At 46.6% G+C, this 27651-nt stretch overlaps 1 protein-coding gene across 1 annotated transcript; it reads right to left on the reverse strand.

Moving 5' to 3' along the window:
- On the reverse strand, positions 1-27430 carry LOC130369218 (uncharacterized). The gene is made up of 2 exons (XM_056574164.1): positions 26937-27430; positions 1-1117 (listed from the first exon to the last, which is right to left on the reverse strand). The coding sequence occupies exons 1-2, from the start codon at positions 27097-27099 to the stop codon at positions 258-260; spliced, it is 1023 nt and encodes a 340-aa protein (XP_056430139.1). The 5' UTR covers positions 27100-27430; the 3' UTR covers positions 1-257.
- Positions 27431-27651: the final 221 nt, after the last annotated feature.

Raw genomic sequence — 27651 nt, forward strand, 5'->3', positions numbered from 1 at the left:
TTTAACATAACTTTATTATTTCATGAGTTATTGACAAGTTTCTGACCACTTATAAAATGTGTTCAATGTGCTGCCCATTGTGTTGGATTGTCAATACAACCCTCTTCTCCCACTCTTCACACACTGATAGCAACACTGCAGGAGAAATGCTAGCACAGGCTTCCAGTATCCGTAGTTTCAGGTGCTGCACATCTATCTTATCTTCACAGCATAGACAATTGCCTTCAGATGACCCCAAAGATAAAAGTCTAAGGGGGTCAGATCGGGAGACCTTGGGGCCATTCAACTGGCCCACGATGACCAATCCACTTTCCAGGAAACTGTTCATCTAGGAATGCTCGGACCTGACACCCATAATGTGGGGGTGCACCATCTTGCTGGAAAAACTCAGGGAACGTGCCAGCTTCAGTGCATAAAGAGGGAAACACATCATCATGTAACAATTTTGCATATCCAGTGGCCTTGAGGTTTCCATTAATGAAGAATGGCCCCACTATCTTTGTACCCAATATACCACACCATACCATACATTTTTGTGTTCCAACAGTCTTGGAGGGATCTATCCAATGTGGGTTAGTGTCAGACCAATAGCGGTGGTTTCGTTTGTTAACTTCACCATTCACATAAAAGTTTGTCTCATCACTGAACAAAATCTTCCGCGTAAACTGACGGTCGTGTTCCAATTTTTGTTTTGCCCATTCTGCAAATTCAGTGCGCCGATCTGGGTCATTCTCGTTGAGATGCTGCAGTAGCTGGAGTTTGTAATGGTGCCATTTGTGAGTAGCTAATATCTGCCGAAGGGATGTTCGACTAATGCCACTCTCCAGTGACATGCGGCGAGTGCTACGCTGTGAGCTCTTGCTGAATGAAGCTAGGACAGCCACTGATGTTTCTTCATTAGTGACAGATTTCATGCATCCACATTTTGGCAAATCCAACACTGAACCAGTTTCCCGAAACTTAGCAAGCAGTTTGCTAACTGTAGCATGGGAGATGGGTGGTCCCGTAGGGTGTCTTGCATTGAAATCTGCTGCAATGACCCGGTTACTGCGTTCACCAGACATCAACACAATTTCTATCCACTCCTCACGTGTTAACCTCGATGACATGTCAATGGCTGTAAACAAAGAGAAACTTGTAAGTAACTCATGAAATAATAAAGTTACTTTAAAACCAAGCACACCAGTGTTTTTCTTGTGAAATTCCCAATAAGGCGATTTTTTTGGCTTAAAAACGCCGGAAAAATCACCAGAAAAACTGCCACTGTTTTTCCCTGCGTTTTGGCGTTTTTTCTTGCGTTTTTTACCTTTGTGTCTAATTGCAGTAGGGATGTAAATTTTTTTTACTACATGTATTTTTTTATAGAAAAATTTTTATAATTTTTTTTATAAAGTGTGTGTTTAACTTTTTTTTTACCAATTTAAAAAAAAATGTTTTATGTAGTACTACTACTCACAGCATGGAACACACTGTTCCATGATGGGAGTAATAGTACCTGTACTATAGACATATCGCTCCGGGTGTCAGTCCTGACCCCCGATGCGAGTGTTCATAATATAGCAGAGATGCGGCTCTATACAGCGCTCGCTTCTCTGCTCTGTACTCTGGCCAGTGATGTGAATAGAACATCATTCATATTTTCCGCCAAGAGTTGTGATTGGCCGGATGGTTGCAGCCAATCACAGCTCTGAGGAAAATATGAATGAATGAGTGGCCGGGTATAGTGCAGAGATGTGTGTATACAGCCGCTCTGCATCTCTGCTATAGAAAGGACGATCACAGCAGATGTCAGTAGTGATACCTGCTGTGATCTGTTCTTACCTGCAAGTACTACAACTCCCAACATGGAGCACACTATGCTCAATGCTGGGAGCTGTAGTACCTGCATTAATAGACAGATCGCAGCGAGTGTAATTTCTGACACATGATGCGATCTGTCTATTAATGCAGGTACTACAGCTCCCAGCATTGAGCAGAGTGTGCTCCATGTTAGGAGTAGTAGTACTTGTAGTTAAGGAAAGATCACAGCGGATGTCATTACTGACACCCACTGTGATCCTCCTGTATAATGTGTAGATGCGGCCGGCCGCTGTTCTATGGTCCCCTGCACTGACGTGTATATATATATATATATATATATATATATATATACATATATATACATATACATGTTCCTATTTCCCACAGAGAGCTGTGATTGGCTGGAACCATCTGGCCAATCACAGCTCTCTGCGGGAAATATGAATAGGTGTATATATACGGCAGTGCAGGGGACCATAGAAGAGCGGCCGGCCGCATCTATAAATTATACAGAAGGATCGCAACGTGGCGATCTATCTATTAGTATAGGTACTATTTACTCCCATCATGGAACAGTACTACCTAAAAAATGTTTAAAAAAAAGTGAAAAACACACACACTACATTTTTATTATTGGCCGCTACATTTTTAGTGCTTTACCCGCCCACATAAATTGATCCCTGTTTAAAAATGTATAAACATTTCGTAATAAAAAAGATACATTTTGTTAGATACAATTTTTTCCCTCACAACTGTATCTTTTTTATAATTTTTTTTATGGTACCCTACAAAATTTTAATAAAAAAGGTATCTCCATCACTTTTTTGTCCAAAAAAGAATGAAAACTGCCTGCAAAAACGCAAAAGTTAAAACCAGCATGGCGTTTTTCTTGGCGTTTTTGCTCTCCCATAGACTTCTATGGGAGGAAAACGCCGCTATTTCAGGGCAAAAAATGCCAAACTAGGTTTTGTCGGGCGTTTTGAAAATCCAGCCTCTGAAATTGCTGAAAAACGACAAACTCAAAAACGCCAAGTCAATCTGGCATTTTGCAGTTTACTATTGACTTGCAGCTAACATCTGGACACGGCATTTTTTCGCTGAAAAAACACTGTGGGAAAATTGGCATTTTTTACAGCATTTTTGCCAAAAAAATTGCAGAGGAATTCCGGCCTAAGGCGATAAAACACTGCGTCCAGATGTTAGGTGAAAGTCAGTAGTAAACTGCAAAATGCCAGATTCACTTGACATTTTTCAGTTTGGCTTTTTTTTTTTTTTTTTATCCTTTTGGCATTTTTCAGCAATTTCAAGCTCAGAGGCTGGATTTTCAAAACGCCCGACAAAACCTAGTTTGGCATTTTTTGCCCTGAAATCGTGGCATTTTCCTCCCATAGAAGTCTTTTTGCAGGCGGTTTTTATTCTTTTTTGGACTTTAGCGATCCAAAAAAGGGATGGATATACCTTTTTTATTAAAATTTCATAAGGTACCATAAAAATAAAAAAAAGATACAGTAGTCATGGAAAAAATTGTATCTAAACAATCTAAACGAAATTTATCCTTTTTATTACGAAATGTTTATTAATTTTTAAATAGGGATCAATTTATGTGGGTGGGTAAAGCACTAAAAATGTAGCCGACAATAATAAAATTGTAGTGTATGTGTGTGTGTTTTTAACTTTTTTCCCCCAACATTTTTTAGGTAGTACTACTACTCCCAGCATAGAACACACTGTTCCATGATGGGAGTAGTAGTACCTGTACTAATTGACAGATCGCCCGTTGCGATCCTCCTGTATAATGTATAGATGCGGCCGCTCTTCTATGGTCCCCTGCACTGACGTATATATTCACCAATTCATATTTCCCGCAGAGAGCTGTGATTGGCCAGATGGTTCCAGCCAATCACAGCTCTCTGTGGGAAATAGGAACATGTGTATATATAAGTCAGTGCAGGGGACTAGAGATGAGCAAACTTACAGTAAATTCGATTTGTCACGAACTTCTTGGCTCGGCAATGGATGACTTATCCTGCGTAAATTAGTTCAGCCTTCAGGTGCTCCGGTGGGCTGGAAAAGGTGGATACATTCCTAGGAAAGAGTCTCCTAGGACTGTATCCACCTTTTCCAGCCCACCAAAGCACCTGAAAGCTGAACTAATTTATGCAGGAAAAGTCATCAACTGCCGAGCCGAGAAGTTTGTGACAAATCGAATTTACTGTAAGTTCGCTCATCTCTACAGGGGACCATAGAAGAGCGGCCGCATCTATAAATTATACAGGAGGATCACAGCAGGTGTCAGTAGTGACATCCGCTGTGATCTTTCCTTAACTACAAGTACTACTACTCCTAACATGGAGCACACTCTGCTCAATGCTGGGAGCTGTAGTACCTGCATTAATAGATCGCATCATGTGTCAGAAATTACACTCGCTGCGATCTGTCTATTAATGCAGGTACTACAGCTCCCAGCATGGAGCATAGTGTGTTCCATGTTGGGAGTAATAGTACCTGCAGGTAAAAACAGATCACAGTGGGTATCACTACTGACATCCACTGTGATCGTCCTGTCTATGGCAGAGATGGAGCGGCAGTATACATCGCTCGCATCTCTACACTATACTTGGCCACTCATTCATATTTCCCTCTGAGAGCTGTGATTGGCTGCAACCATCCGGCCAATCACAGCTCTGGGCGGAAAATATGAATGATATTCTATTCACATCACTGGCCGGAGTATAGTGCAAAGATGTGAGCGCTGTATAGAGCCGCATCTCTGCCAGGACTGACACCCGGAGCGATATGTTTATAGTACAGGTACTACTACTCCCATCATGTAACAGTGTGTTCCATACTGGGAGTAGTAGTACTACATAAAAAATTTAAACAAAAATAGAAAAAAAGTTAAACGCACACACACACTTTATAAAAAAAAACTCAAATTTTGCAATAAAAAAAAACATTTAGTCAAAATATTTTTTTTACATCCCTACTGCATCCCTTTTTTTTTTTTGGTACCCAACTATTTTTGTACAAAAATCGCCAAAGGGGCCAAAAAAGGCAAATTCCACACAAAGGTAAAAAGGCAAGAAAAAACGTCAGAAGAAACACCAAAATACAGGGAAAAACAGTGGCAGTTTTTCTGGCGATTTTACTGCGTTTTTAAGCCAAAAAAATCGCAGGGCAAAAATCTCAGTAAAATCCTAGCCTCAGTTTGATGTGTCACATGACCCTCTTCCTATTGAAAAAACAAAAGTTGGATTCAAAATGGCCACCAGTCACAACCCATCTTGAAAAGTTTCCCCCCTCACATATACTAATGTGCCACAAACAGGAAGTTAATATTACCAACCATTCCCATTTTATTAAGGTGTATCCATATAAATGGCCCACCCTGTAGTTATGCAACAGCTGGAAGCACGCTTTTTCATAGAAAAAACGTGCCTCCAGCTGTTGCATAACTAGAACCCCCAGCATGCACAAACTACCATGCTGGGGGTTGTAGTTGTGCCTTCTGCTGTGGCATAACAACAACTCCCAACATGCCCTTTTGTGCATGCTGTTCGTTGTTGCTAAGCAACAGCAGGAGGCCAGCCTTACCTTCTGCTGCTGCGAACACACCTCACACGATCCTCATGCTCGCCACCACCGTCTCCACTCCAGGGGCCCCCCCTCAAGGTACACAGTCCCGGAACCCGCTCTCGCCCTCCGGAATAGGGGCGGAGCAGGTGCAGTTTCAGGACACCCACACAGCAGGAGTCCTGATTCGTCGGCCAGTAACGGCCAAGGAATCAGGACGATTGTTAGGTGGCACCAGTACCACCTCATTCTTGCCGCTAAAGGGTGATAGGTGCACATATCACCCTTTTTTTTTCCGGGTCACCGGGGACTCAATTGACCAGGAATCGCTGAATTGACATGGGGCCGACATTGGGGGCAGGGGTTTCAGGACCCCCCCAAGCATTGTCACGAGATGCCTGCTGAATTATTTCAGCAGGCGTCCCGGTCCGGTCCCCACCCGGTGAGTGGCGGGGACCGGAATTCCCACGGGCGTACAGATACGCCCTGGGTCCTTAAGGATCGGGGATGCAGGGTGTATGCATACGCCCTGCGTCCCCAAGAGGTTTAAAAGAGAACCGCAATTCTACAACTTTTGGGGGTTTTCATTTTTACAGAGTTAAATTTGTAGTAAAAATGGCATGGTATCCCTATTCCGTGGGTCATAAAGATTAAAATGATACCCATGTTTATTTTATTTGTTTTATTATTATGCTGCTTTAAACCCTTAAGGACCAAGCCTATTTTGACCTTAAAGGAGTAGTCCAGTGGTGAAAAACGTATCCCCTATCCTAAGGCTAGGGGATAAGTTTCAGATCAAGGGGGGGGTCCGACCACTGGGGCCCCCCGTGATCTCCTTTACGGGGCCCCAACAGCTCGCGGGAAGGGGGCGTGTTGACCACTGCACGAAGCGTTGCCTGACACGCCCCCTCAATACAACTCTATGGCAGAGCCAGATCGGTGGTCAACATGCGCTATCTGGGGCCCAGTACAGAGAGATCACGGGGGGGGGGGGGGCCCAGCGGTCGCCCCCCGCAATCTGAAAGTTATCCCCTATCTTTAGGATAGGGGATAAGTTTTTCACCACTGGTTGATCGCCGCGTCTGAAAACGAAAGTAAACCGTTCCCGGCAGCTCAGTCGGGCTGATCGGGACATGGCGATAAAATCGCGATGTTCCAATCAGCTGGGACGCAGGCGGAGGTCTCCTTACCTCTCTCCGCGGCGTCCGATCGTCGATTGATTGCTCCAAGCCTGAGCTACAGGCTTGAGCAATCGACCGCCTATCTGACTAATCCCTGCAAAGCTATGGCTTTGCAGGGATCAGCATAGGAGATCAGTGTGTGCAGTGTTATAGATCCCTATGGGAGCTACAACACTGCAAAAAAAAAAAGTGAAAAAAAAAAGTTAACAAAGGTCATTTAACCCCTTCCCTATTAAAAGTTTGAATCACCCTGCTTTTCCCATTAAAAAAAAAAACCAGTGTAAATAAAAATAAATATATGTGGTATCGCCACGTGCGAAAATGTCCAAACTACAAAAATATATTGTTAATTAAATTGCACGGTCAATGGCGTGTGCGCAAAAAAATTCTAAAGTCCAAAATAGTGTATTTTTGGTCACTTTTTATATCATGAAAAAATGAATAAAAAGCGATCAAAAAGTCCGATCAATACAAAAATGGTACCGATAAAAACTTCAGAACATGGGGCAAAAAATGAGTCCTCATACCGGCCTGTAGTTATGATTTTTTCCGAAGTACGACAATATCCAACCTATATAAGTAGGGTATCATTTTAACCGTATGGACCTATAGAATAAAGATAAGGTGTTATTTTTACCGAAAAATGTACTTCATAGAAACGGAAGCCCCCAAAATTTACAAAATGAAATTTTTTCTTCAATTTTGTCGCACAATGATTTTTTTTTTCCGTTTCGCCGTGGATTTTTTGGTAAAATGACTAATGTCACTGCAAAGTAGAATTGGTGGCGCAAATAATAAGCCATAATATGGATTTTTAGGTGCAAAATTGAAAGCGTTATGATTTTTGGAAGGTGATGAGGAAAAAAATGAAAATGCAAAAACGGAAAAACGCTGAGTCCTTAAGGGGTTAAGGACCAGAGCAATTTTATTTTTGCATTTTCTTTTTTCCTCCTCACTTCTGAAATCCATACCTCTTTTATATTTCTATCAACAGACCCATATGAAGGCTTGTTTGTTGCATGACCAACTGTATTTGTTAATGACACCTGTCATTTTACCATAAAATATTTTTTTTCAGTTTTGTGTTCACACTATACACTTTACGGTAAAAATCACATGTTTTCTTTATTCTGTGGGTCAATTCGTTAAAAATGATACCCATCTTTACATACTTTTCTATTATTGTACTGCTTTAAAAAAAAAAAAAAACTTTTATTTTTTACAAAATCAGTATGTTTAAAATCGCCCTATTTTGACCACCTATAACTTTTTTATTTTTCCATATATGTGACTGGCTAATTTTTTGCACTGTGATCTTTACTTTTTATCGATACCACATTTTGGACCCTCACATACATTTTGATCGATTAAGGGGGAATTTGTCTTGGCGCTTAACCCCTTAAGGACAAGCGCCGTAAATGTACGGCGCTGCATAGCGTCACTTAGCGTACAGCGCCATACATTTACGGCGTGGCTGTGATGCGAGCACAGGAGCTGTGCTCGCTTCATTCCCGGGGTCTGTCAGCAGCCGTGGACCCGCTGGTAATGGCCGACATCAGCGATTACGCTGATGTCTGCCATTAACCCCTCATATGCCGCTAAGACATCTTATCCCTGATCGTGGGGGGTCCCGTAGTCGTGACCCTTTAGACACGGAGTGAACATTGCTCTGTGCAGCTGCCACAGGTGGGTGTCTGCATGAGAGATTGCGGGGGTCCCCAGCTGCAGGACCCCCATGATCAGACATCTTATCCCCTATCCTTTTGGATAGGGGATAAGATGTCTTAGGACCGGAGTACCTCCTAGCAGTGATTGCTATTGATCAAGGCACCTAAGGGGTTAATGACGGAGAACAGCGAAATCACTATTGGCTACAAGTAACTGCGCTCCTGTGCTCGCTTTATAGTCCAACTGCCGCTTAGGATGTAAATACTAGGGCAACAGAATGTACATTTATGTCCATTGTCGTTAAGGGGGTATTCCTGACTTTTATATATATATTTTTTTTTTGAACGGAAGTAGAGTGCAATTTTTTGGCAGGTATATGTTTTTTGTTAATAATTTCACCCTGAGTCCTTAAAAAAACATTTATCTTCCAGAATACCACTTACTTTTATGTAATTTTATGGCACACCACTAGAATATGCCATAACTTTATGATGGGGGAAAGGTATGATCTTTAGAAATTCTATTTATCATGAGAGTGAAGAAACAAAAATGGCTTAGGGGCTGTTTCGCAATTTCCTGCACAGTGGGTGGCTGAAGTCTCCATGCTGTCTCCATGTTTATCGATGGTCTGTCATCGATAAGAAAGTGATGTCATACTCATACTTAATTGTGTAATGACCTCTTTAAAGAACATCTACCACAATGACAGCATTTTTAAAGGTGTTCTCTTTGCTTCAGCCTGTGCAAGCATGCACATTTTGTAAATGTGGAGAAAGCTGCTGCCAGATACCTCTGGCATGGGGAAATCTAACATACCCAATCGTTCTCCCCTCCCCCATCAAGAGAGAGTCAGAAGGCCTCCATACACATTAGCTGGTCAGCCAATGCGGGTTTGTTCATCTTTAATGTGTATTGTCAGCATAAATATATTCTACCAAAATACCTTCTGTTTACCCCTGAAACCCTTGAGATGTACATGTTACTGCAAAAACAATAAGCTGGCCAGTACATCTCCCACTGAGGTTTCAGATTCAATGATTATTTATATACTAGGTGAGTACTTAGCGCTGCCCGTTTTTTCCTACGTTATCCATGTGGGGGAGGAAAAACAACAAAGGACGATACGTAAATCCTGACCCCATATCCCCTTCTCATTTACCAACCCTAAATCCCCTTCTCATATTCCGACCTCATATCCTGTCCTCATATCTCAACCTCATATCCCATTCTCACATCCCGTCCCTATATCCCGACCTCATATCCTGTCCTCATATCCCAACATCAGTGTCACGATGCCGGCTGGCAGGAGGTGGATCCTCTGTGCCAGAGAGGGATTGGCGTGGACCGTGCTAGTGGACCGGTTCTAAGTCACTACTGGTTTTCACCAGAGCCCGCCGCAAAGCGGGATGGTCTTGCTGCGGCGGTAGTGACCAGTTCGTATCCACTAGCAACGGCTCAACCTCTCTGGCTGCTGAAGATAGGCGCGGTACAAGGGAGTAGACAGAAGCAAGGTCGGACGTAGCAGAAGGTCGGGGCAGGCAGCAAGGATCGTAGTCAGGGGCAACGGCAGGAGGTCTGGAACACAGGCTAGGAATACACAATGGAACGCTTTCACTGGCACAATGGCAACAAGATCCGGCGAGGGAGTGCAGGGGAAGTGAGGTATAAATAGGGAGTGCACAGGTGAACACACTAATTGGAACCACTGCGCCAATCAGCGGCGCAGTGGCCCTTTAAATCGCAGAGACCCGGCGCGCGCGCGCCCTAGGGAGCGGGGCCGCGCGCGCCGGGACAGGACAGACGGAGAGCGAGTCAGGTACGGGAGCCGGGGTGCGCATCGCGAGCAGGCGCCACCCGCATCGCGAATCGCATCCCGGCTGGAGACGGTATCGCAGCGCACCGGGTCAGTGGAGCTGACCGGAGCGCTGCGGTAGCGAGAGTGAAGCGAGCGCTCCGGGGAGGAGCGGGGACCCGGAGCGCTCGGCGTAACAGTACCCCCCCCCTTGGGTCTCCCCCTCTTCTTAGAGCCTGGGAACCTGAGGAGCAGACTTTTGTCTAGGATGTTGTCCTCAGGTTCCCAGGATCTCTCTTCAGGTCCACAGCCCTCCCAATCCACCAAAAAGAACCTTTTTCCTCTGACCGTCTTGGAGGCCAGTATCTCTTTCACTGAGAAGACGTCAGAAGAACCGGAGACAGGAGTGGGAGAAACTAACTTGGGAGAGAAACGGTTGATGATGAGTGGTTTAAGAAGAGAGACATGAAAGGCATTAGGAATACGAAGAGAAGGAGGAAGAAGAAGTTTGTAAGAGACAGGATTAATTTGGCACAAGACTTTGAAAGGACCAAGATAGCGTGGTCCCAGTTTGTAACTGGGGACACGAAAGCGGACATATTTAGCGGAGAGCCATACCTTGTCTCCGGGAGCAAAAATGGGGGGAGCTCTTCTTTTTTTATCGGCAAACTTTTTCATGCGAGATGAAGCCTGTAAAAGAGAATTTTGGGTCTCTTTCCATATGGTGGAAAGATCACGAGTCACTTCATCTACAGCGGGCAAACCAGAGGGCAAGGGAGTAGGGAGGGGGGGAAGAGGGTGACGGCCGTACACCACGAAAAATGGGGATTTGGAGGAAGATTCAGAGACTCTGAAGTTATACGAGAATTCGGCCCATGGTAGAAGATCTGCCCAGTCATCCTGGCGGGAGGAAACAAAATGGCGTAAATAATCACCCAGGACCTGGTTAATTCTTTCCACTTGCCCATTGGATTGAGGGTGATATGCAGAGGAAAAGTTTAATTTAATCTTGAGTTGTTTACAGAGAGCCCTCCAGAATTTTGACACGAATTGGACGCCTCTATCCGAGACGATCTGCGTGGGCAAGCCGTGAAGACGAAAAATGTGTACAAAAAATTGTTTTGCCAACTGAGGCGCTGAAGGAAGACCAGGAAGAGGAATGAAATGTGCCATCTTGGAGAATCGATCAACGACCACCCAAACAACAGTGTTGCCACGGGATGGAGGTAAGTCAGTAATAAAGTCCATACCAATCAGAGACCAAGGCTGTTCGGGGACAGGCAGAGGATGAAGAAGGCCAGCGGGCTTCTGGCGAGGAGTCTTATCCCGGGCACAGACAGTGCAGGCTCGTACAAAATCCACAACATCCGTCTCCAGAGTCGGCCACCAATAGAAACGAGAGATGAGTTGCACGGATTTCTTGATACCCGCATGACCTGCGAGATGGGAGGAGTGACCCCATTTGAGGATTCCGAGGCGTTGGCGTGGAGAAACGAAGGTCTTCCCTGGAGGAGTTTGCCTGATGGAGGCTGGAGAAGTGGAGATCAGGCAGTCAGGGGGAATGATGTGTTGCGGAGAGAGCTCTACTTCCGTGGCATCCGAGGAACGAGAGAGAGCATCGGCCCTAATGTTCTTATCGGCAGGCCGAAAGTGAATCTCAAAATTAAATCGGGCAAAGAACAGAGACCACCTGGCCTGGCGAGGATTCAGCCGTTGGGCAGACTGGAGATAGGAGAGGTTCTTGTGATCGGTGTAAATAATAACGGGAAATCTTGATCCCTCCAACAGATGCCTCCATTCCTCAAGTGCTAATTTAATGGCTAGAAGCTCTCGGTCCCCGATGGAGTAGTTCCTCTCAGCTGGAGAGAAGGTCCTAGAAAAAAACCCACAAGTAACAGCATGCCCGGAAGAATTTTTTTGTAGAAGGACCGCTCCAGCTCCTACAGAGGAGGCATCAACCTCCAATAGGAAGGGTTTAGAAGGGTCAGGTCTGGAGAGCACGGGAGCCGAAGAAAAGGCAGACTTGAGCTGTTTAAAGGCGTCTTCCGCTTGAGGAGGCCATGACTTAGGATTGGCATTCTTTTTGGTTAAAGCCACAATAGGAGCCACAATGGTAGAAAAACGTGGAATAAATTGTCTGTAATAATTGGCGAACCCCAAAAAACGTTGGATAGCACGGAGTCCGGAGGGGCGTGGCCAATCTAAGACGGCAGAGAGTTTGTCTGGATCCATTTGTAGTCCCTGGCCAGAGACCAAGTATCCTAGGAAAGGAAGAGATTGACATTCAAACAGACATTTCTCCATTTTGGCATAAAGTTGATTGTCACGAAGTCTCTGAAGAACCATGCGGACATGCTGGCGGTGTTCTTCTAAGTTGGCAGAAAAAATCAGGATATCGTCCAGATATACAACAACACAGGAATATAAGAAATCACGAAAAATTTCATTAACAAAGTCTTGGAAGACGGCAGGGGCGTTGCACAGGCCAAAGGGCATGACCAGATACTCAAAGTGTCCATCTCTAGTGTTAAATGCCGTTTTCCATTCATCCCCCTCTCTGATGCGGATGAGATTATAGGCACCTCTTAAGTCCAGTTTGGTAAAGATGTGAGCACCTTGGAGGCGATCAAAGAGTTCAGAGATGAGAGGTAGGGGGTAGCGGTTTTTTACAGTGATTTTATTAAGACCGCGGTAGTCAATGCAAGGACGTAGGGAGACATCTTTTTTGGACACAAAGAAAAATCCGGCTCCGGCAGGAGAGGAGGATTTGCGGATAAAGCCCTTCTTTAAATTTTCCTGGATATACTCAGACATAGCAAGAGTCTCTGGGACAGAGAGAGGATAAATTCTGCCCCGGGGTGGAGTAGTGCCCGGGAGGAGGTCAATAGGACAGTCATAAGGCCTGTGAGGAGGTAAAGTCTCAGCTTGTTTTTTGCAAAAAACATCCGCAAAGTCCATATAGGCCTTAGGGAGACCGGTTACAGGGGGAACCACAGGGTCACGGCAGGGAGTACTGGGAACCGGTTTAAGGCAGTCCTTGGAACAAGAGGGACCCCAACTCTTGATCTCCCCAGTGGACCAATCCAGGGTTGGGGAATGGTGTTGAAGCCAGGGTAGTCCAAGGAGAATTTCGGAAGTGCAATTGGAGAGGACCAAAAACTCAATTTTTTCGTGGTGAGGTCCAATGCACATTAGGAGGGGTTCCGTGCGGTAACGCACGGCACAGTCCAATCTTTCATTGTTAACGCAATTGATGTAGAGAGGTCTGGCGAGACTGGTCACTGGAATGTTGAACCTGTTGATGAGAGAGGCCAAAATAAAGTTTCCTGCAGATCCGGAGTCCAAGAAGGCCTTAGTGGAGAAGGAGAAGGTAGAGGCAGATATCCGCACAGGCACAGTAAGACGTGGAGAAGCGGAGTTGACTTCAAGGACTGTTTCACCTTTGTGCGGAGTCAGCGTACGTCTTTCCAGGCGGGGAGGACGGATAGGACAATCCTTCAGGAAGTGTTCGGTACTGGCACAGTACAGGCAGAGATTCTCCATGCGGCGTCGTGTCCTCTCTTGTGGTGTCAGGCGAGACCGGTCAACTTGCATAGCCTCCACAGCGGGAGGCCCAGGAACGGATTGCAGAGGACCAGAGGAGAGAGGAGCCGGGGAGAAAAAGCGCCTCGTGCGAACAAAGTCCATATCCTGGCGGAGCTCCTGACGCCTTTCGGAAAAACGCATGTCAATGCGAGTGGCAAGATGAATGAGTTCATGTAGATTAGCAGGGATTTCTCGTGCGGCCAGAACATCTTTAATGTTGCTGGATAGGCCTTTTTTAAAGGTCGCGCAGAGGGCCTCATTATTCCAGGATAGTTCTGAAGCAAGAGTACGGAATTGTACGGCGTACTCGCCAACGGAAGAATTACCCTGGACCAGGTTCAACAGGGCAGTCTCAGCAGAAGAGGCTCGGGCAGGTTCCTCAAAGACACTACGAAATTCCGAGAAGAAGGAGTGTACAGAGGCAGTGACAGGGTCATTGCGGTCCCAGAGCGGCGTGGCCCATGACAGAGCTTTTCCAGACAGAAGGCTGACTACGAAAGCCACCTTAGACCTTTCAGTAGGAAACTGGTCCGACATCATCTCCAAGTGCAGGGAACATTGTGAAAGAAAGCCACGGCAACACTTAGAGTCCCCATCAAATTTATCCGGCAAGGATAGTCGTAGGCCTGAGGTGGCCACTCGCTGCGGAGGAGGTGCAGGAGCTGGCGGAGGAGATGATTGCTGAAGCTGTGGTAGTAGCTGCTGTAGCATCACGGTCAGTTGAGACAGCTCGTGGCCTTGTTGCGCTATCTGTTGTGAGTGCTGGGCGACCACCGTAGTGAGGTCAGCGACATCTGGCAGAGGTACTTCAGCGGGATCCATGGCCGGATCTACTGTCACGATGCCGGCTGGCAGGAGGTGGATCCTCTGTGCCAGAGAGGGATTGGCGTGGACCGTGCTAGTGGACCGGTTCTAAGTCACTACTGGTTTTCACCAGAGCCCGCCGCAAAGCGGGATGGTCTTGCTGCGGCGGTAGTGACCAGGTCGTATCCACTAGCAACGGCTCAACCTCTCTGGCTGCTGAAGATAGGCGCGGTACAAGGGAGTAGACAGAAGCAAGGTCGGACGTAGCAGAAGGTCGGGGCAGGCAGCAAGGATCGTAGTCAGGGGCAACGGCAGGAGGTCTGGAACACAGGCTAGGAATACACAATGGAACGCTTTCACTGGCACAATGGCAACAAGATCCGGCGAGGGAGTGCAGGGGAAGTGAGGTATAAATAGGGAGTGCACAGATGAACACACTAATTGGAACCACTGCGCCAATCAGCGGCGCAGTGGCCCTTTAAATCGCAGAGACCCGGCGCGCGCGCGCCCTAGGGAGCGGGGCCGCGCGCGCCGGGACAGGACAGACGGAGAGCGAGTCAGGTACGGGAGTCGGGGTGCGCATCGCGAGCGGGCGCCACCCGCATCGCGAATCGCATCCCGGCTGGAGACGGTATCGCAGCGCACCGGGTCAGTGGAGCTGACCGGAGCGCTGCGGTAGCGAGAGTGAAGCGAGCGCTCCGGGGAGGAGCGGGGACCCGGAGCGCTCGGCGTAACAATCAGATCCCGTCCCCATATCCCGACCTCATATCCCGTCCCTATATCCCGACCTCATATCCTGTCCTCATATCCCAACATCAGATCCCGTCCCTATATCCCGACCTCATATCCTGTCCTCATATCCCAACATCAGATCCTGTCCCCATAATCCCGACCTCATATCCCGTCCCTATATCCCGACCTCATATCCTGTCCTCATATCCCAACATCAGATCCCGTCCCCATATCCTGACCTCATATCCCGTCCTCATATCCCGTCCTCAGGTGGGGCTGCGTTGTGGTAAAGAAATTGTAAGCTGAAAATAAAACTGATGTGGCTTAAAGGGTGGGCGTGTCTTTGCAAGATGGGGTATGGCATGCGGGAAGGGTGTGGCTTGCCAGTGACTGACACATTCACCAGGAGTTGCAGAGCGGAGTTTGTGGAGTAAGGCACCCGAAGTCCTATATACTTGCATGGGACTTGAAACTAAAACCACATCCTTTACATTTAGGGGTAGGTTAGGGGTTAATTTAACTATTATATATTTTTATTTGACATATAAGTAACATGTGACCAAGTATTATCGAAATATCTGGAGCATACATTTGCCATAGATTTGCATTGGACTTTAAACAAAAACCCTGACCCTGGTAGGGTAGGTTAGGGTTAAATGAACTATCCTATATTTTTAGTGGACATATAAGTAACGTGTACCAAGTTTCATGTTAATCTCTTTAGCCATCTGGACGTGATGCTGGAACATATACACATACATACATACACACACACACACATTGAGTTATATATATGGGAGATTTATTAAAACCTGTGCAAAGGAAAAGTTGCTGAGTTGCCCATAGCAACCAATCAGATTTTTTCTTTCATTTTTAAAAAGGCCTCTGTAAAATGAAAGAAACGATCTGATTGGTTGCTATGGGCAACTTAGCATTTTTTTGCTCTGGACAGGTTTTGATAAATATCCCCCATAGATTTTAGATGTTTTCTTACTTTTCTGCAGTTCTATTGTACTACACATCCCCTATAGTAGTTTTTACTGCATTGGACCAGGAAGGTGGGAAGAAACCTGCTGAGCACTTCTCTGCCAGTTTCTTTCACACCTACACTTTTCTGGGATCTGGGGAACAGCTAGCATTTAATCTTTGCCTGAGGCCACGCAGTAGATTAGTCACCGCCTCTGCATACATTCCCTCTTTATGTGTAAAGATGTTGGCAACAAGAAGCTCACAGTAAGAAAACCGGACTCGCATAGAAGTTTCTCTGGAAACTGATGACTAGTCAACCCACTGCTTTTTAAACAGATTAGCTGACTTTGCCAAGAAAAAAACATTTTATCTTATTTCTGGCAACACATACTTTCATGTAGTCGTGAAAACCCTACAGCTTAAATGATAGCCTAATAACCTTACAGAAAAAAGCCATATTCACAGCTTTAGGATTCTGTCATTTCAGATTCTGACATATCCCAGTTAATGCAAGTGAATAGCATATTTTAAGGCCATATTCACAAGGCAGAATGTCCGTGCAGAATTCCACATGAATCTTCTGCACGGATATTCTGCAGCAGCAGAGTCCCATTGATTTCAGTGGAATTCTGCTGCTCTTTTCACATGGCAGAATATCCGCAGCAGCAACATTTGCCACAGAAATCCTGATTCTGGAGTCCACAAAAACATGTTTTTGGAGTCTGGAGTCCACATGTTCACTATTTTTGCGGATTCTGCAAGGCAATGCATTGCCGTCTATGAGACGGCGCATTTCCGAGCAGTCCTAGTGCCAGCATTTTATACAAATTTCCACCGGATATTCTACCGTGTGAACACAGCCTAAAGGAGCATTCCAGGATTTGTTATTTTTATATGTAATGCTGGCCAAGTTGTAATAAAGAAAAAAAAGCAATACTTACCCATCCTGATGCAGCTGCTTCTGGTCCCCTGCAGCTGTTCACTTCTCGTTTCCAAGACAACACGGAGCAAGACTTGCCTGCTCAGTCTATTACTGGCCAAGACAGGACACCACTGCAACCAGTAATTGGCCGAGTGGGTTGGTCTTGTTTTATAACATTGTCTTGGAAGCAGGTAGACAAAACAAGAGGGCCGGAAGATGCTTGAATGGTGAACTTGAGGGCAAATCCTCTTTCCTTCTTAGGGAATGTTTACACTGAGGAATTTCCGCTTGCAGAATTCTGATCAGGAATTCCGGTGGAAGATTTCATCTGGTGGCAGCCACCAAAATCCTTGGGCGATAGGACCATATGGACCTGCGTGGTCACCATTGATGGCAATGAGGTGTGCGTCTCATTCAACTGAAAGAATGTACAAGTTAATTCTTTTAGTGGATCAATTTCAGCAGTGGAATTCTCTGCTGCTAAAATTCCATAGTGTGAACGGGTCCGCGAAAGGCCCATTTACACCATTGTTAAGGTTCGCACAGCGGAATTACCGGTGCGCAAATCCACACAGGGAAATTCTATAGTGTGAACATACCCTAAATAGCCACCCTGGTAGAGTCACTTAGTGCATTAAAGGGGTATTCCAGGCAAAACCTTTTTTTATATATATATCAACTGGCTCCGGAAAGTTAAACAGATTTGTAAATTACTTCTATTAAAAAATCTTAATCCTTCCAATAGTTATTAGCTTCTGAAGTTTTCTGTCTAACTGCTCAATGATGATGTCACGTCCCGGGAGCTGTGCATGATGGGAGAATATCCCCATAGGAACTGCACAGCTCCCGGGATGTGAGTCATCAGAGAGCAGTTAGACAGAAAACAACAACTCTGATGGCTCCCGACTAGTGTATTACACCTCTGCTGGGACGGTTGCATGCCGATTGTATAACATCAACAAGCTTTGAAATGTTACAGCCTTGAATTTTTACAAACATTATTGAATAATGAAAATAATCGAATAAAGAAAGGAATAGCTGTCAAGCATCTAACAGTGAGTGTCTGTACATTTCATTATAAGCACTAACTGCATAGCTCATGGTATTTTGTATCAAGTCCTCTACAAGGTCATTAATAAATATATTAAAAAGAATAGGACCCAAGACTGACCCCTGTGGTACCCCACTAGTAAAAGCCACCTACTCAGAGTATGTACCATTAATAACTACCGTCTGTTTCCTATCACTGAGCCAGTTACTTATCCACTTACACACAGTTTCCTCCAGCCCACCTGGTATCTTGATCAGGAAATTGGTGGTACAAACTCCTAAATAACCCAGGTACCATGCCTGTATTTAAAGCACCAGTAGATCCCCTTCCCCTTTTTTTAAATCCCTTTTGTTGTTGTTGTTGCTTTACCTGAAGCTAGTGCCCTTTGATCACACCTAATCCCATCATATCTGTCTGCAACAGCTATTGACATCAGTTATTGCACATAACTATTGTTACGCCTAGCGCTCCGGGTCCCCGCTCCTCCCCGGAGCGCTCACGGCGTCTTTCTCCCTGCAGCGCCCCGGTCAGTCCCGCTGACCGGGAGCGCTGCACTGTCTTGGCCGTTGGGGATGCGATTCGCACAGCGGGACGCGCCCGCTCGCGAATCGCATCCCAGGTCACTTACCCGTCCCGGTCCCCTGCTGTCATGTGCTGGCGCGCGCGGCTCCGCTCTCTAGGGCGCGCGCGCGCCAGCTCTCTGAGACTTAAAGGGCCAGTGCACCAATGATTGGTGCCTGGCCCAATTAGCTTAATTGGCTCCCACCTGCTCCCTGCCTTTATCTGACCTCCTCCCATGCACTCCCTTGCCGGATCTTGTTGCCTTGTGCCAGTGAAAGCGTTTAGTGTGTCCAAAGCCTGTGTACCTGAACTTCTGCTACCCATCCTGACTACGAACCTTGCCGCCTGCCCCCGACCTTCTGCTACGTCTGACCTTGCCTCTGCCTAGTCCTTCTGTCCCACGCCTTCTCAGCAGTCAGCGAGGTAGAGCCGTTGCTAGTGGATACGACCTGGTTGCTACTGCCGCAGCAAGACCATCCCGCTTTGCGGCGGGCTCTGGTGAATACCAGTAGCCTCTTAGAACCGGTCCACTAGCACGGTCCACGCCAATCCCTCGCTGACACAGAGGATCCACTACCTGGAAGCCGAATCGTGACAGTAGATCCGGCCATGGATCCCGCTGAGGTGCCGCTGCCAAGTCTCGCTGATCTTCCCACGGTGGTCGCTCAGCAATCGCAGCAGATTGCCCAACAAGGACAGCAGCTGTCGCAGTTGACCGCCATGTTACAGCAACTTCTGCCTCTGCTACAGCAGCAACCATCTCCTCCGCCAGCTCCTGCACCTCCTCCGCAGCGAGTGGCCGCTCCTAACCTCCGCTTGTCCCTGCCGGACAAATTTGATGGGGACTCTAAACTCTGCCGTGGATTTTTGTCTCAGTGTTCCCTGCATATGGAGATGTTGTCGGACTTGTTTCCTTCAGAACGGTCTAAGGTGGCGTTCGTAGTAAGCCTTCTTTCAGGAAAGGCCTTGTCTTGGGCCACACCGCTCTGGGACCGCAATGATCCTGCCACAGCCACAGTCCAGGCCTTCTTCGCTGAACTCCGGAGTGTCTTCGAGGAGCCAGCCCGAGCTTCTTCTGCCGAGACTGCCCTGTTGAACCTGGTCCAGGGTAATTCTTCAGTGGGCGAGTACGCCATCCAATTTCGTACTCTTGCCTCCGAGTTATCATGGAATAACGAGGCTCTCTGCGCGACCTTTAAAAAAGGCCTATCCAGTCGCATCAAGGATGTGCTGGCCGCACGAGAGATTCCTGCCAATCTGCAAGAACTCATCCATCTAGCTACCCGCATTGACATGCGTTTTTCTGAGCGACACCAAGAGCTCCGCCAGGAAAAAGACTTAGATCTCTGGGCACCTCTCCCACAGTATCCGTTGCAATCTACGCCTGGGCCTCCCGCCGAGGAGGCCATGCAAGTGGATAAGTCTCGCCTGACCCAGGAAGAGAGGAATCGCCGTAGGGAAGAAAATCTCTGTCTTTACTGTGCCAGTACCGAGCATTTCTTGGTGGATTGCCCTATCCGTCCTCCACGCCTGGGAAACGCACGCACGCACCCAGCTCACGTGGGTGTGGCGTCTCTTGGTTCCAAGTCTGCTCCTCCACGTCTCACGGTGCCCGTGCGGATTTCTTCTTCAGCCAACTTCTCCCTCTCAGCCGTGGCCTGCTTGGACTCCGGTGCCTCTGGAAATTTTATTTTGGAGTCGTTTGTTAATAAATTCAGCATCCCGGTGACCCGTCTCGTCAAGCCGCTCTACATTTCCGCGGTCAACGGAGCCAGATTGGACTGCACCGTGCGTTACCGCACAGAGCCCCTCCTCATGTCTATTGGACCCCACCTTGAGAGGATTGAGTTCTTCATTCTCCCCAACTGTACCTCTGAGGTCCTCCTCGGTCTGCCTTGGCTCCGGCTTCATTCCCCCACCATTGATTGGACCACCGGGGAGATCAGGAACTGGGACTCTGCCTGCCATAAGAAGTGCCTCTCCCCCCCTCCCAGTCCCGTCAGGCAAGCCTCTGTGCCTCCCCATGGCCCCCGTCCTGGTGTCACACTGCCCCGTGCCAGGCCTCGCCCTCTGCCCTCCCTCCCCATTCCCACTCCTGCTGTACTGCCTGCCGTTGAGGAAACCCTCCATTCTTTCCCGGTGTCCTCATCCCAGGGGAGGCAGTTACCGGACAAAGAGAAGGGGAGACCTAAGGGGGGGGGTACTGTTACGCCTAGCGCTCCGGGTCCCCGCTCCTCCCCGGAGCGCTCACGGCGTCTTTCTCCCTGCAGCGCCCCGGTCAGTCCCGCTGACCGGGAGCGCTGCACTGTCTTGGCCGTTGGGGATGCGATTCGCACAGCGGGACGCGCCCGCTCGCGAATCGCATCCCAGGTCACTTACCCGTCCCGGTCCCCTGCTGTCATGTGCTGGCGCGCGCGGCTCCGCTCTCTAGGGCGCGCGCGCGCCAGCTCTCTGAGACTTAAAGGGCCAGTGCACCAATGATTGGTGCCTGGCCCAATTAGCTTAATTGGCTCCCACCTGCTCCCTGCCTTTATCTGACCTCCTCCCATGCACTCCCTTGCCGGATCTTGTTGCCTTGTGCCAGTGAAAGCGTTTAGTGTGTCCAAAGCCTGTGTACCTGAACTTCTGCTACCCATCCTGACTACGAACCTTGCCGCCTGCCCCCGACCTTCTGCTACGTCTGACCTTGCCTCTGCCTAGTCCTTCTGTCCCACGCCTTCTCAGCAGTCAGCGAGGTAGAGCCGTTGCTAGTGGATACGACCTGGTTGCTACTGCCGCAGCAAGACCATCCCGCTTTGCGGCGGGCTCTGGTGAATACCAGTAGCCTCTTAGAACCGGTCCACTAGCACGGTCCACGCCAATCCCTCGCTGACACAGAGGATCCACTACCTGGAAGCCGAATCGTGACAACTATTTTTACCATATATCTGTCTAGGGCTGGCATGAAAACTGTAGTAAGGTTAGTGATAAGGTGGGATAGGAGTGGGTCAAGTGCACAGGTGATGAGGTGCGATGTGGTGAGTTGTTTGGAAAACGTACCTTTGGTAATGTTGAAGCTTTCTCTGATATTGATCTTGTGTCTGAAGTATGTAGCAAAGTTGTCAGCTGAGATGTGAGATGTAGGGGGTGGCACTGGGGGACAGAGAAGGGAGTCAAAGGTGTTTAAGGATTGCTTGGGGTTGTGGGATAGAAAAGATCGGATAGTAGAAAAGTAGTCCTGTTTAGCAGACGTGAGTGCAGTCTAGAAAGTGAGGAGTGCTTTTTTGCATGTTATGAAGTCTTCTGTGGAGTGCGTTTTCTTCAATCGCCACTATTCAGCCAGAGAAGCCTTCTTCAGCGGTTTTGTCACATTAGTCTGTTGGTACATTGAATTCTATTGTAAATGAGAGGGACGACTTACTTGAGGGCTGAGGTGACTATAATGTTATAGAATGTGGTGGCTGAGTCTGCATCATGGAGAAAGGATATGGTAGAGAGTTTGTAGAAAAGAGTTAGAGAGTGCAATAATAATGAGATGTTTACACCAATATTCCCTTCTAATAGTCTTTTCACCAGCATATGCTTAATCTTAGCCTATATCTTGTCTCCTATTTTCTTACTATTGATAACATTAGTGTTTTTTCATATCTTCTGGAGAACTATCAACTCTAATTGTATGAACAAAATTATTCATTCTTTTCTTGCTGACAAACATCATGGGGAAAATTTGGTTGTAAGCAGCAAACTTTTAACTGCACCCTAAAGTCTTTTGAGACAACCTAAGAAGTTTCCAGCAGCCTACTTGCCTTTTTGTAGTGTTGTTGGCTTTTCATGGGTACAGCCCAACCACCTTCCCCCCTTTCACTTCTAAGTGTTCTTCGCCTGTTAGTTTAAAGGGGTACTCCACTGGTCAGCATTCGGAAGTAAATGTTCCGAACGCAGTTATCGCACTGCGGTGGTCGGCCATACCCCTTTTGACATCCTGCTCCCACCCCCTCAATTCCCCCTTCCATAGACTTGCATTGAGGGGGGCGTAGCTGTGATGTCACGAGGGGCGTGGCTGACCCCTGCAGCGTGAAAAAATCGTTTGGAACATTTACTTCCGAACGCTGGCCAGTGGAGTACCCCTTTAAGCTTGCATTTGGCTGTTACAACTGGTGCTCCTCATTTATAAAATCCCACATGTGTTATTGTCTTGCGCCCTGATAGATCATCCGGGCCTAGTTCTGTAAATGACACTAACGTCATCTTATCGTCATCCTTGTACTTTTCCTGAAATGTAACAATAATGTACTAACTTTCGATAAAAACCATTGTTTAAAAAAATCTATATATATTTTTTTTAAATAATAGCTTAAGCTGATGCGCAGTCAACCTGACACACCAGTTCAAATAAACCTACTAAAAGCAAAATGTTCTAAAGAACAGATTGTTGTACAGTAGTTGTTACATATAAGCGGTTGTTTTTTAGGCCTGGGACCTGGAAAACTTCCAAGACACTGTCAATCTGCAGGCCAGCACTTAGTAATGACAGTAAATCACTATGTATGTACTCAACCAAATCCCATTTACAGAAGCAAAAGGAGAAACTGCTCCGTTGAATGACAGCATGGAATATGCCCCCACAACTGAATGGCTGCTAAAGTTCCTTAGTTGGTGGAAAGTGGCATGTGCCTAATAACCTCTGCAACAAAGAGGTAATCCAGGAAGTAAGAAATACAATTGCATATTTTTTTGGTGTGGCATATTGTGCAATATGTGCTTTGCAGCTGCATCGGAATTTCCAACCGAAATTCATAAGCAGAATTCCGGTCAGAAATTTCGTAGTGTGAACCCAGCCAAAGGAAACCTATAATAAATGTTTTAGGAATGCAGAACATAATGAGACTATAACCCATTTTTAGGGTTCTGAGCAGAATTGTCTAGGTAGGTGGAAAATAAAGCATAAAAACAATCTATAGGGAAATGTGTGAAAATGTTTGAATTGGTAGAAACCCAACAACAAACTGTAATTTTTACATAAGTATGTCTGGGCCTATATGTTTTTTGTATTCAGCCACTAAAGCATGCTTCGCTTTAGGGAATGTATACAAACATGTACAGTATATGTTTGGAAACAACCTGAACATAGTCAGTAGCAGATTACATCCAAAGGCCTTTGAAGAAACTGGGGCTCATGTCTGTCCATGCCCGCATACATCGGCATCCTATTTTGATAGGATGCCAACGTATATGTGCCTTAGAATGCTTTTTTTTCATTCCAGCATCAATGTGTTTTGGAGATAGAAGCAAGGAATTGTTTGTTACCTCCATTGCAAGTTTTTCTTCATGTAGAATGAATTCATGTGGTTAAGTGATGGTAAAGGATGGTAATTGATGCTATTATGCCCTCTAGTGTTACAATGTGAGTACATACAATACTACAAAAAGTAATTGAGTCATTTTTAGAAAATTGATGATACACATATAATATAAAATCGAGGACTTTTTGTGCCATAATCTGTTGTTTGTATGAGTATCATTTTGGTATTGATCTTACTTTTTAATAGATTTTTACTTTTTTAAGGGATGTTATAAAAAAAAATTGTAATTCTGGGATTTGGTATTTTTTTTTAACACTTACATAATTTACTGTACAGGATATATAATGTAAAATTTTAATGGTTTGGACAATTACACAGGCAGCAATACCAAATATGTCTGTTTTTATTATGCTTACATGTTTTTTTTTTATATAGGAAAAGGGGGTGATTTGAACTTTTAATATGGAAGGGTTTAATGTGTGTCTAACCTTTTAGTAAATTTAGATTTGACACTTAGGGGACTTTTAGGAGGAATCATTAGATTCCTTATACAGATAAATGCACTCCATTGATCAAACCTGGTCCAGCCAGGCTCTATAAATGACAGAGCCACGGACACCAGGGAACAAGAGGTAACCTCTACAGTGGATCGCCCTCTATCTCCCAACCCCCCCCACCTGCCCGGCGCTCAGAACTGCACGTCCCAGGAGTTGGGCGATAGCATTTCCAAATCTCAGGGAACTGTCTGAAGTAGAAGCAGAATTGGGGAGGAAAAAGGCCAGAAAAAACACCAATGCTAAACCCACATGACATTTTTAGGCTGTCACGACCCCCTCCCATAGACTTGCATTGAGATCCCCAGCGTGAATGGGTCTCGCGGAAGACCCATTCGCACGGATGGTACTGTTCACTGCGCTTAATTCTACTCGCAGAATTCCACATTGTGAACATAAACTAACAGTATCATGGTGACATGTATGGTGATAATATTCCTCCTTGTATACTGGTATTATTGGTAATATTTGTGTCAGTATACACGATTTGGTCAGTAACAGTATGATGGTAATATGTATGGTGATAATATTCCTCCTTGTATACTGGTATTATTGGTAATATTGGTTTCAGTATACAGGATTTGGTCAGTAACAGTATGATGGTAATATGTATGGTGATAATATTCCTCCTTGTATAATGGTATTATTGGTTTCAGTATGTGGTGCCTTGGGGGGTGTATGGCAGTTGGGGTGTTGCTGTGAGGTATATCACGGGTATAATTAACTTGTCAGTCGTGACGCCATTGTGAGGGTTGATACGGTGATACTTGGCCTTTCGCCACCCTTCCCAAAAGCGATAGGGAGATGTAGAATAAATGCAATGTCCACAACCAGAGCTTTCCTGAAAACTTTCGGAAACTTCACTGTTTTCTGTAACATGGGTTAACAGAAACAGTCTTTATAACAAAGTCTATGTACAGCTCTAGCAAGCGAAGATTGACATGTGGTTGGGACTTTTGTAAGTTCTTTAGATTAGAAGGATTTTGTAAGCATAGATCCGCTGGATTTAGGGGTCTGTTTAGGTCCAGTGATCCTGCTAGCATGAGCGGGGAAGTTGTAAGGACTCACTGTTTAGCTTCAGGCCGAGGCCGGGAGACTTTGGCCCAGTATTTGTCGTTGTAAGTTGCGCAGATCTTGACTCTCCAACGATCCGCCTTCTCCAGAGAGCCAGCGCGCGCGCACCCTAGGGAGCGGGGCCGCGCGCGCCGGGACAGCACAGACGGGGAACGAGTCTGGTAAGCGGGCCGGGATGCACACCGCGAGCGGGCGCGTCCCGCATCGCGAATCGCATCCCGGCTAGGGACATTATCGCAGCGCTCCCGGTCAGCGGGTCTGACCGGGGCGCTGCGAACAGGAGAACGCTGTGAGCGCTCCGGGGAGGAGCGGGGACCCGGAGCGCTCGGCGTAACAGTTCTGGAACAGTTGGGCTGCGACCGCCACAACTTTCCTCTGTTCCGGTGACATCTTTATGCTTTCGCCCCGAGGAACACTGCTCTCCTCCATGTCTGTACTCTCCAGCTCTCTGTGCAGACTGAAGAGGTCGCTTTGCAGGGTTTCTTTTATACTGGGCTTCCCCAAAATGGCTGCCGGCAGGAAGAACGTCATCGGTGCAGCCCCGACTTCCGGTCCTCCCTGGAGCAACGTCTGTGCACATAAGTTCCCTTTCGGCTGCGATACATTAACTTGGCAGCCATGCCCAGGGGCAGACCGTGGTGCAGCGCGGGACTTTTTCACGCGCTTCTCTGGCAGCAAGTTAACTCTTGGCATGCTGCCCAGACCAGAGGATCGCAGCATAAATTCGCCTCTCTCTTTACTCTTTACACATTTGCGCAGCGAATAAATCTTTGCCTCCCCCCCTTACTTTTAGCGTGGCCCCCTTGTATTGTACACCACACACACCGCTCTTGTACATGGAAATGCGGTTTGCAGCACATAAACACAGTCTCTTATATAGGGGGGAGTACACTTTCACTGGTGGCAACAGCAGCAGGCACACACCCGTATCCTGTTCGTGAGACACCAAAAAGGCTTTGTGGTGCCTTGGGGGGGGGGGGGGGGGGGGGTGTATGGCAGTTGGGGTGTTGCTGTGAGGTATATCATGGGTATAATTAACTCTTGTCAGTCGTGACGCCAGGGTGCGGGTTAATACGGTGATACTTGGCCTATCGCCACCCTTTCCAAAAGCGATAGGGAGATGTAGAATAAATGTAATGTCCACAACCAGAGCTTTGCTGGAAACTATTGGAAACTTTACTGAAGATTTTCTGTAACATGTGTTAACAGGAACAGTCTTTATAACAAAGTCTATGTACAGCTCTAACAAGCGAAGATTGACATGTGGTTGGGACTTTTGTAAGTTCTTTAGATTAGAAGGATTTTGTAAGCATAGATCCGCTGGATTTAGGGGTCTGTTTAGGTCCAGTGATCCTGCTAGCATGAGCAGGGAAGTTGTAAGAACTCACTGTTTAGCTTCAGGCCGAGGCCGGCAGGCTTTGGCCCAGTATTTGTCGTTGTAAGTTGCACAGATCTTGACTCTCCAACGATCCGGAACCCAAGAGAGCGACTATTGGCTGCAGCTCCCTTATATGGGCAGGGGCTGGCCGTTTTAGGATTGGTCCAGACCATCTGTCAATCAGCTTTACAAAGTATTATGGGTAATCACATGACCCATGAACCTCCAAAGGTCCTTTTACCTACCATAGAGTACTAACCCGAATCACATGACCTAAGGTCCTGCAACTCTATGAAAGTAAGCATACATATTATATACAGCATTTTCATGTAATTTAATAAAATATTAACTAGATGAGGGGTGACTAGGGGATGACTATAGAAGTGGACCCCCACAGTTACTAGGAACTCTGACTTTGGGGACCCCCAACCAAGGTACGGTATGCAATACGGTACCGGGACACCACAGGATTTCCACATGCAATGCTTTATTTCCTCCATAGAACCTTTAAGCATTGCCACTATTTTTCCCTATAATGGAGTGCTACGCCATTTTACTTATTTTACTGTGGTTAGGTCTTGGACGCTGGCATCATTTCATTGAATCATTTGGCGTATTTCTTCTGTGACTGGCTGTGGCTGCTTTTTATCCCCAGTCTGGCCCTGCCAATTGGACAGGCTTTATTTCACAGTTCGTCTACACCCCATATACACCAATGGTCTGGA

This window comes from Hyla sarda, chromosome 4, assembly GCF_029499605.1.
Source record: "Hyla sarda isolate aHylSar1 chromosome 4, aHylSar1.hap1, whole genome shotgun sequence".
In the NCBI taxonomy this organism is placed as follows: domain Eukaryota; kingdom Metazoa; phylum Chordata; class Amphibia; order Anura; family Hylidae; genus Hyla; species Hyla sarda.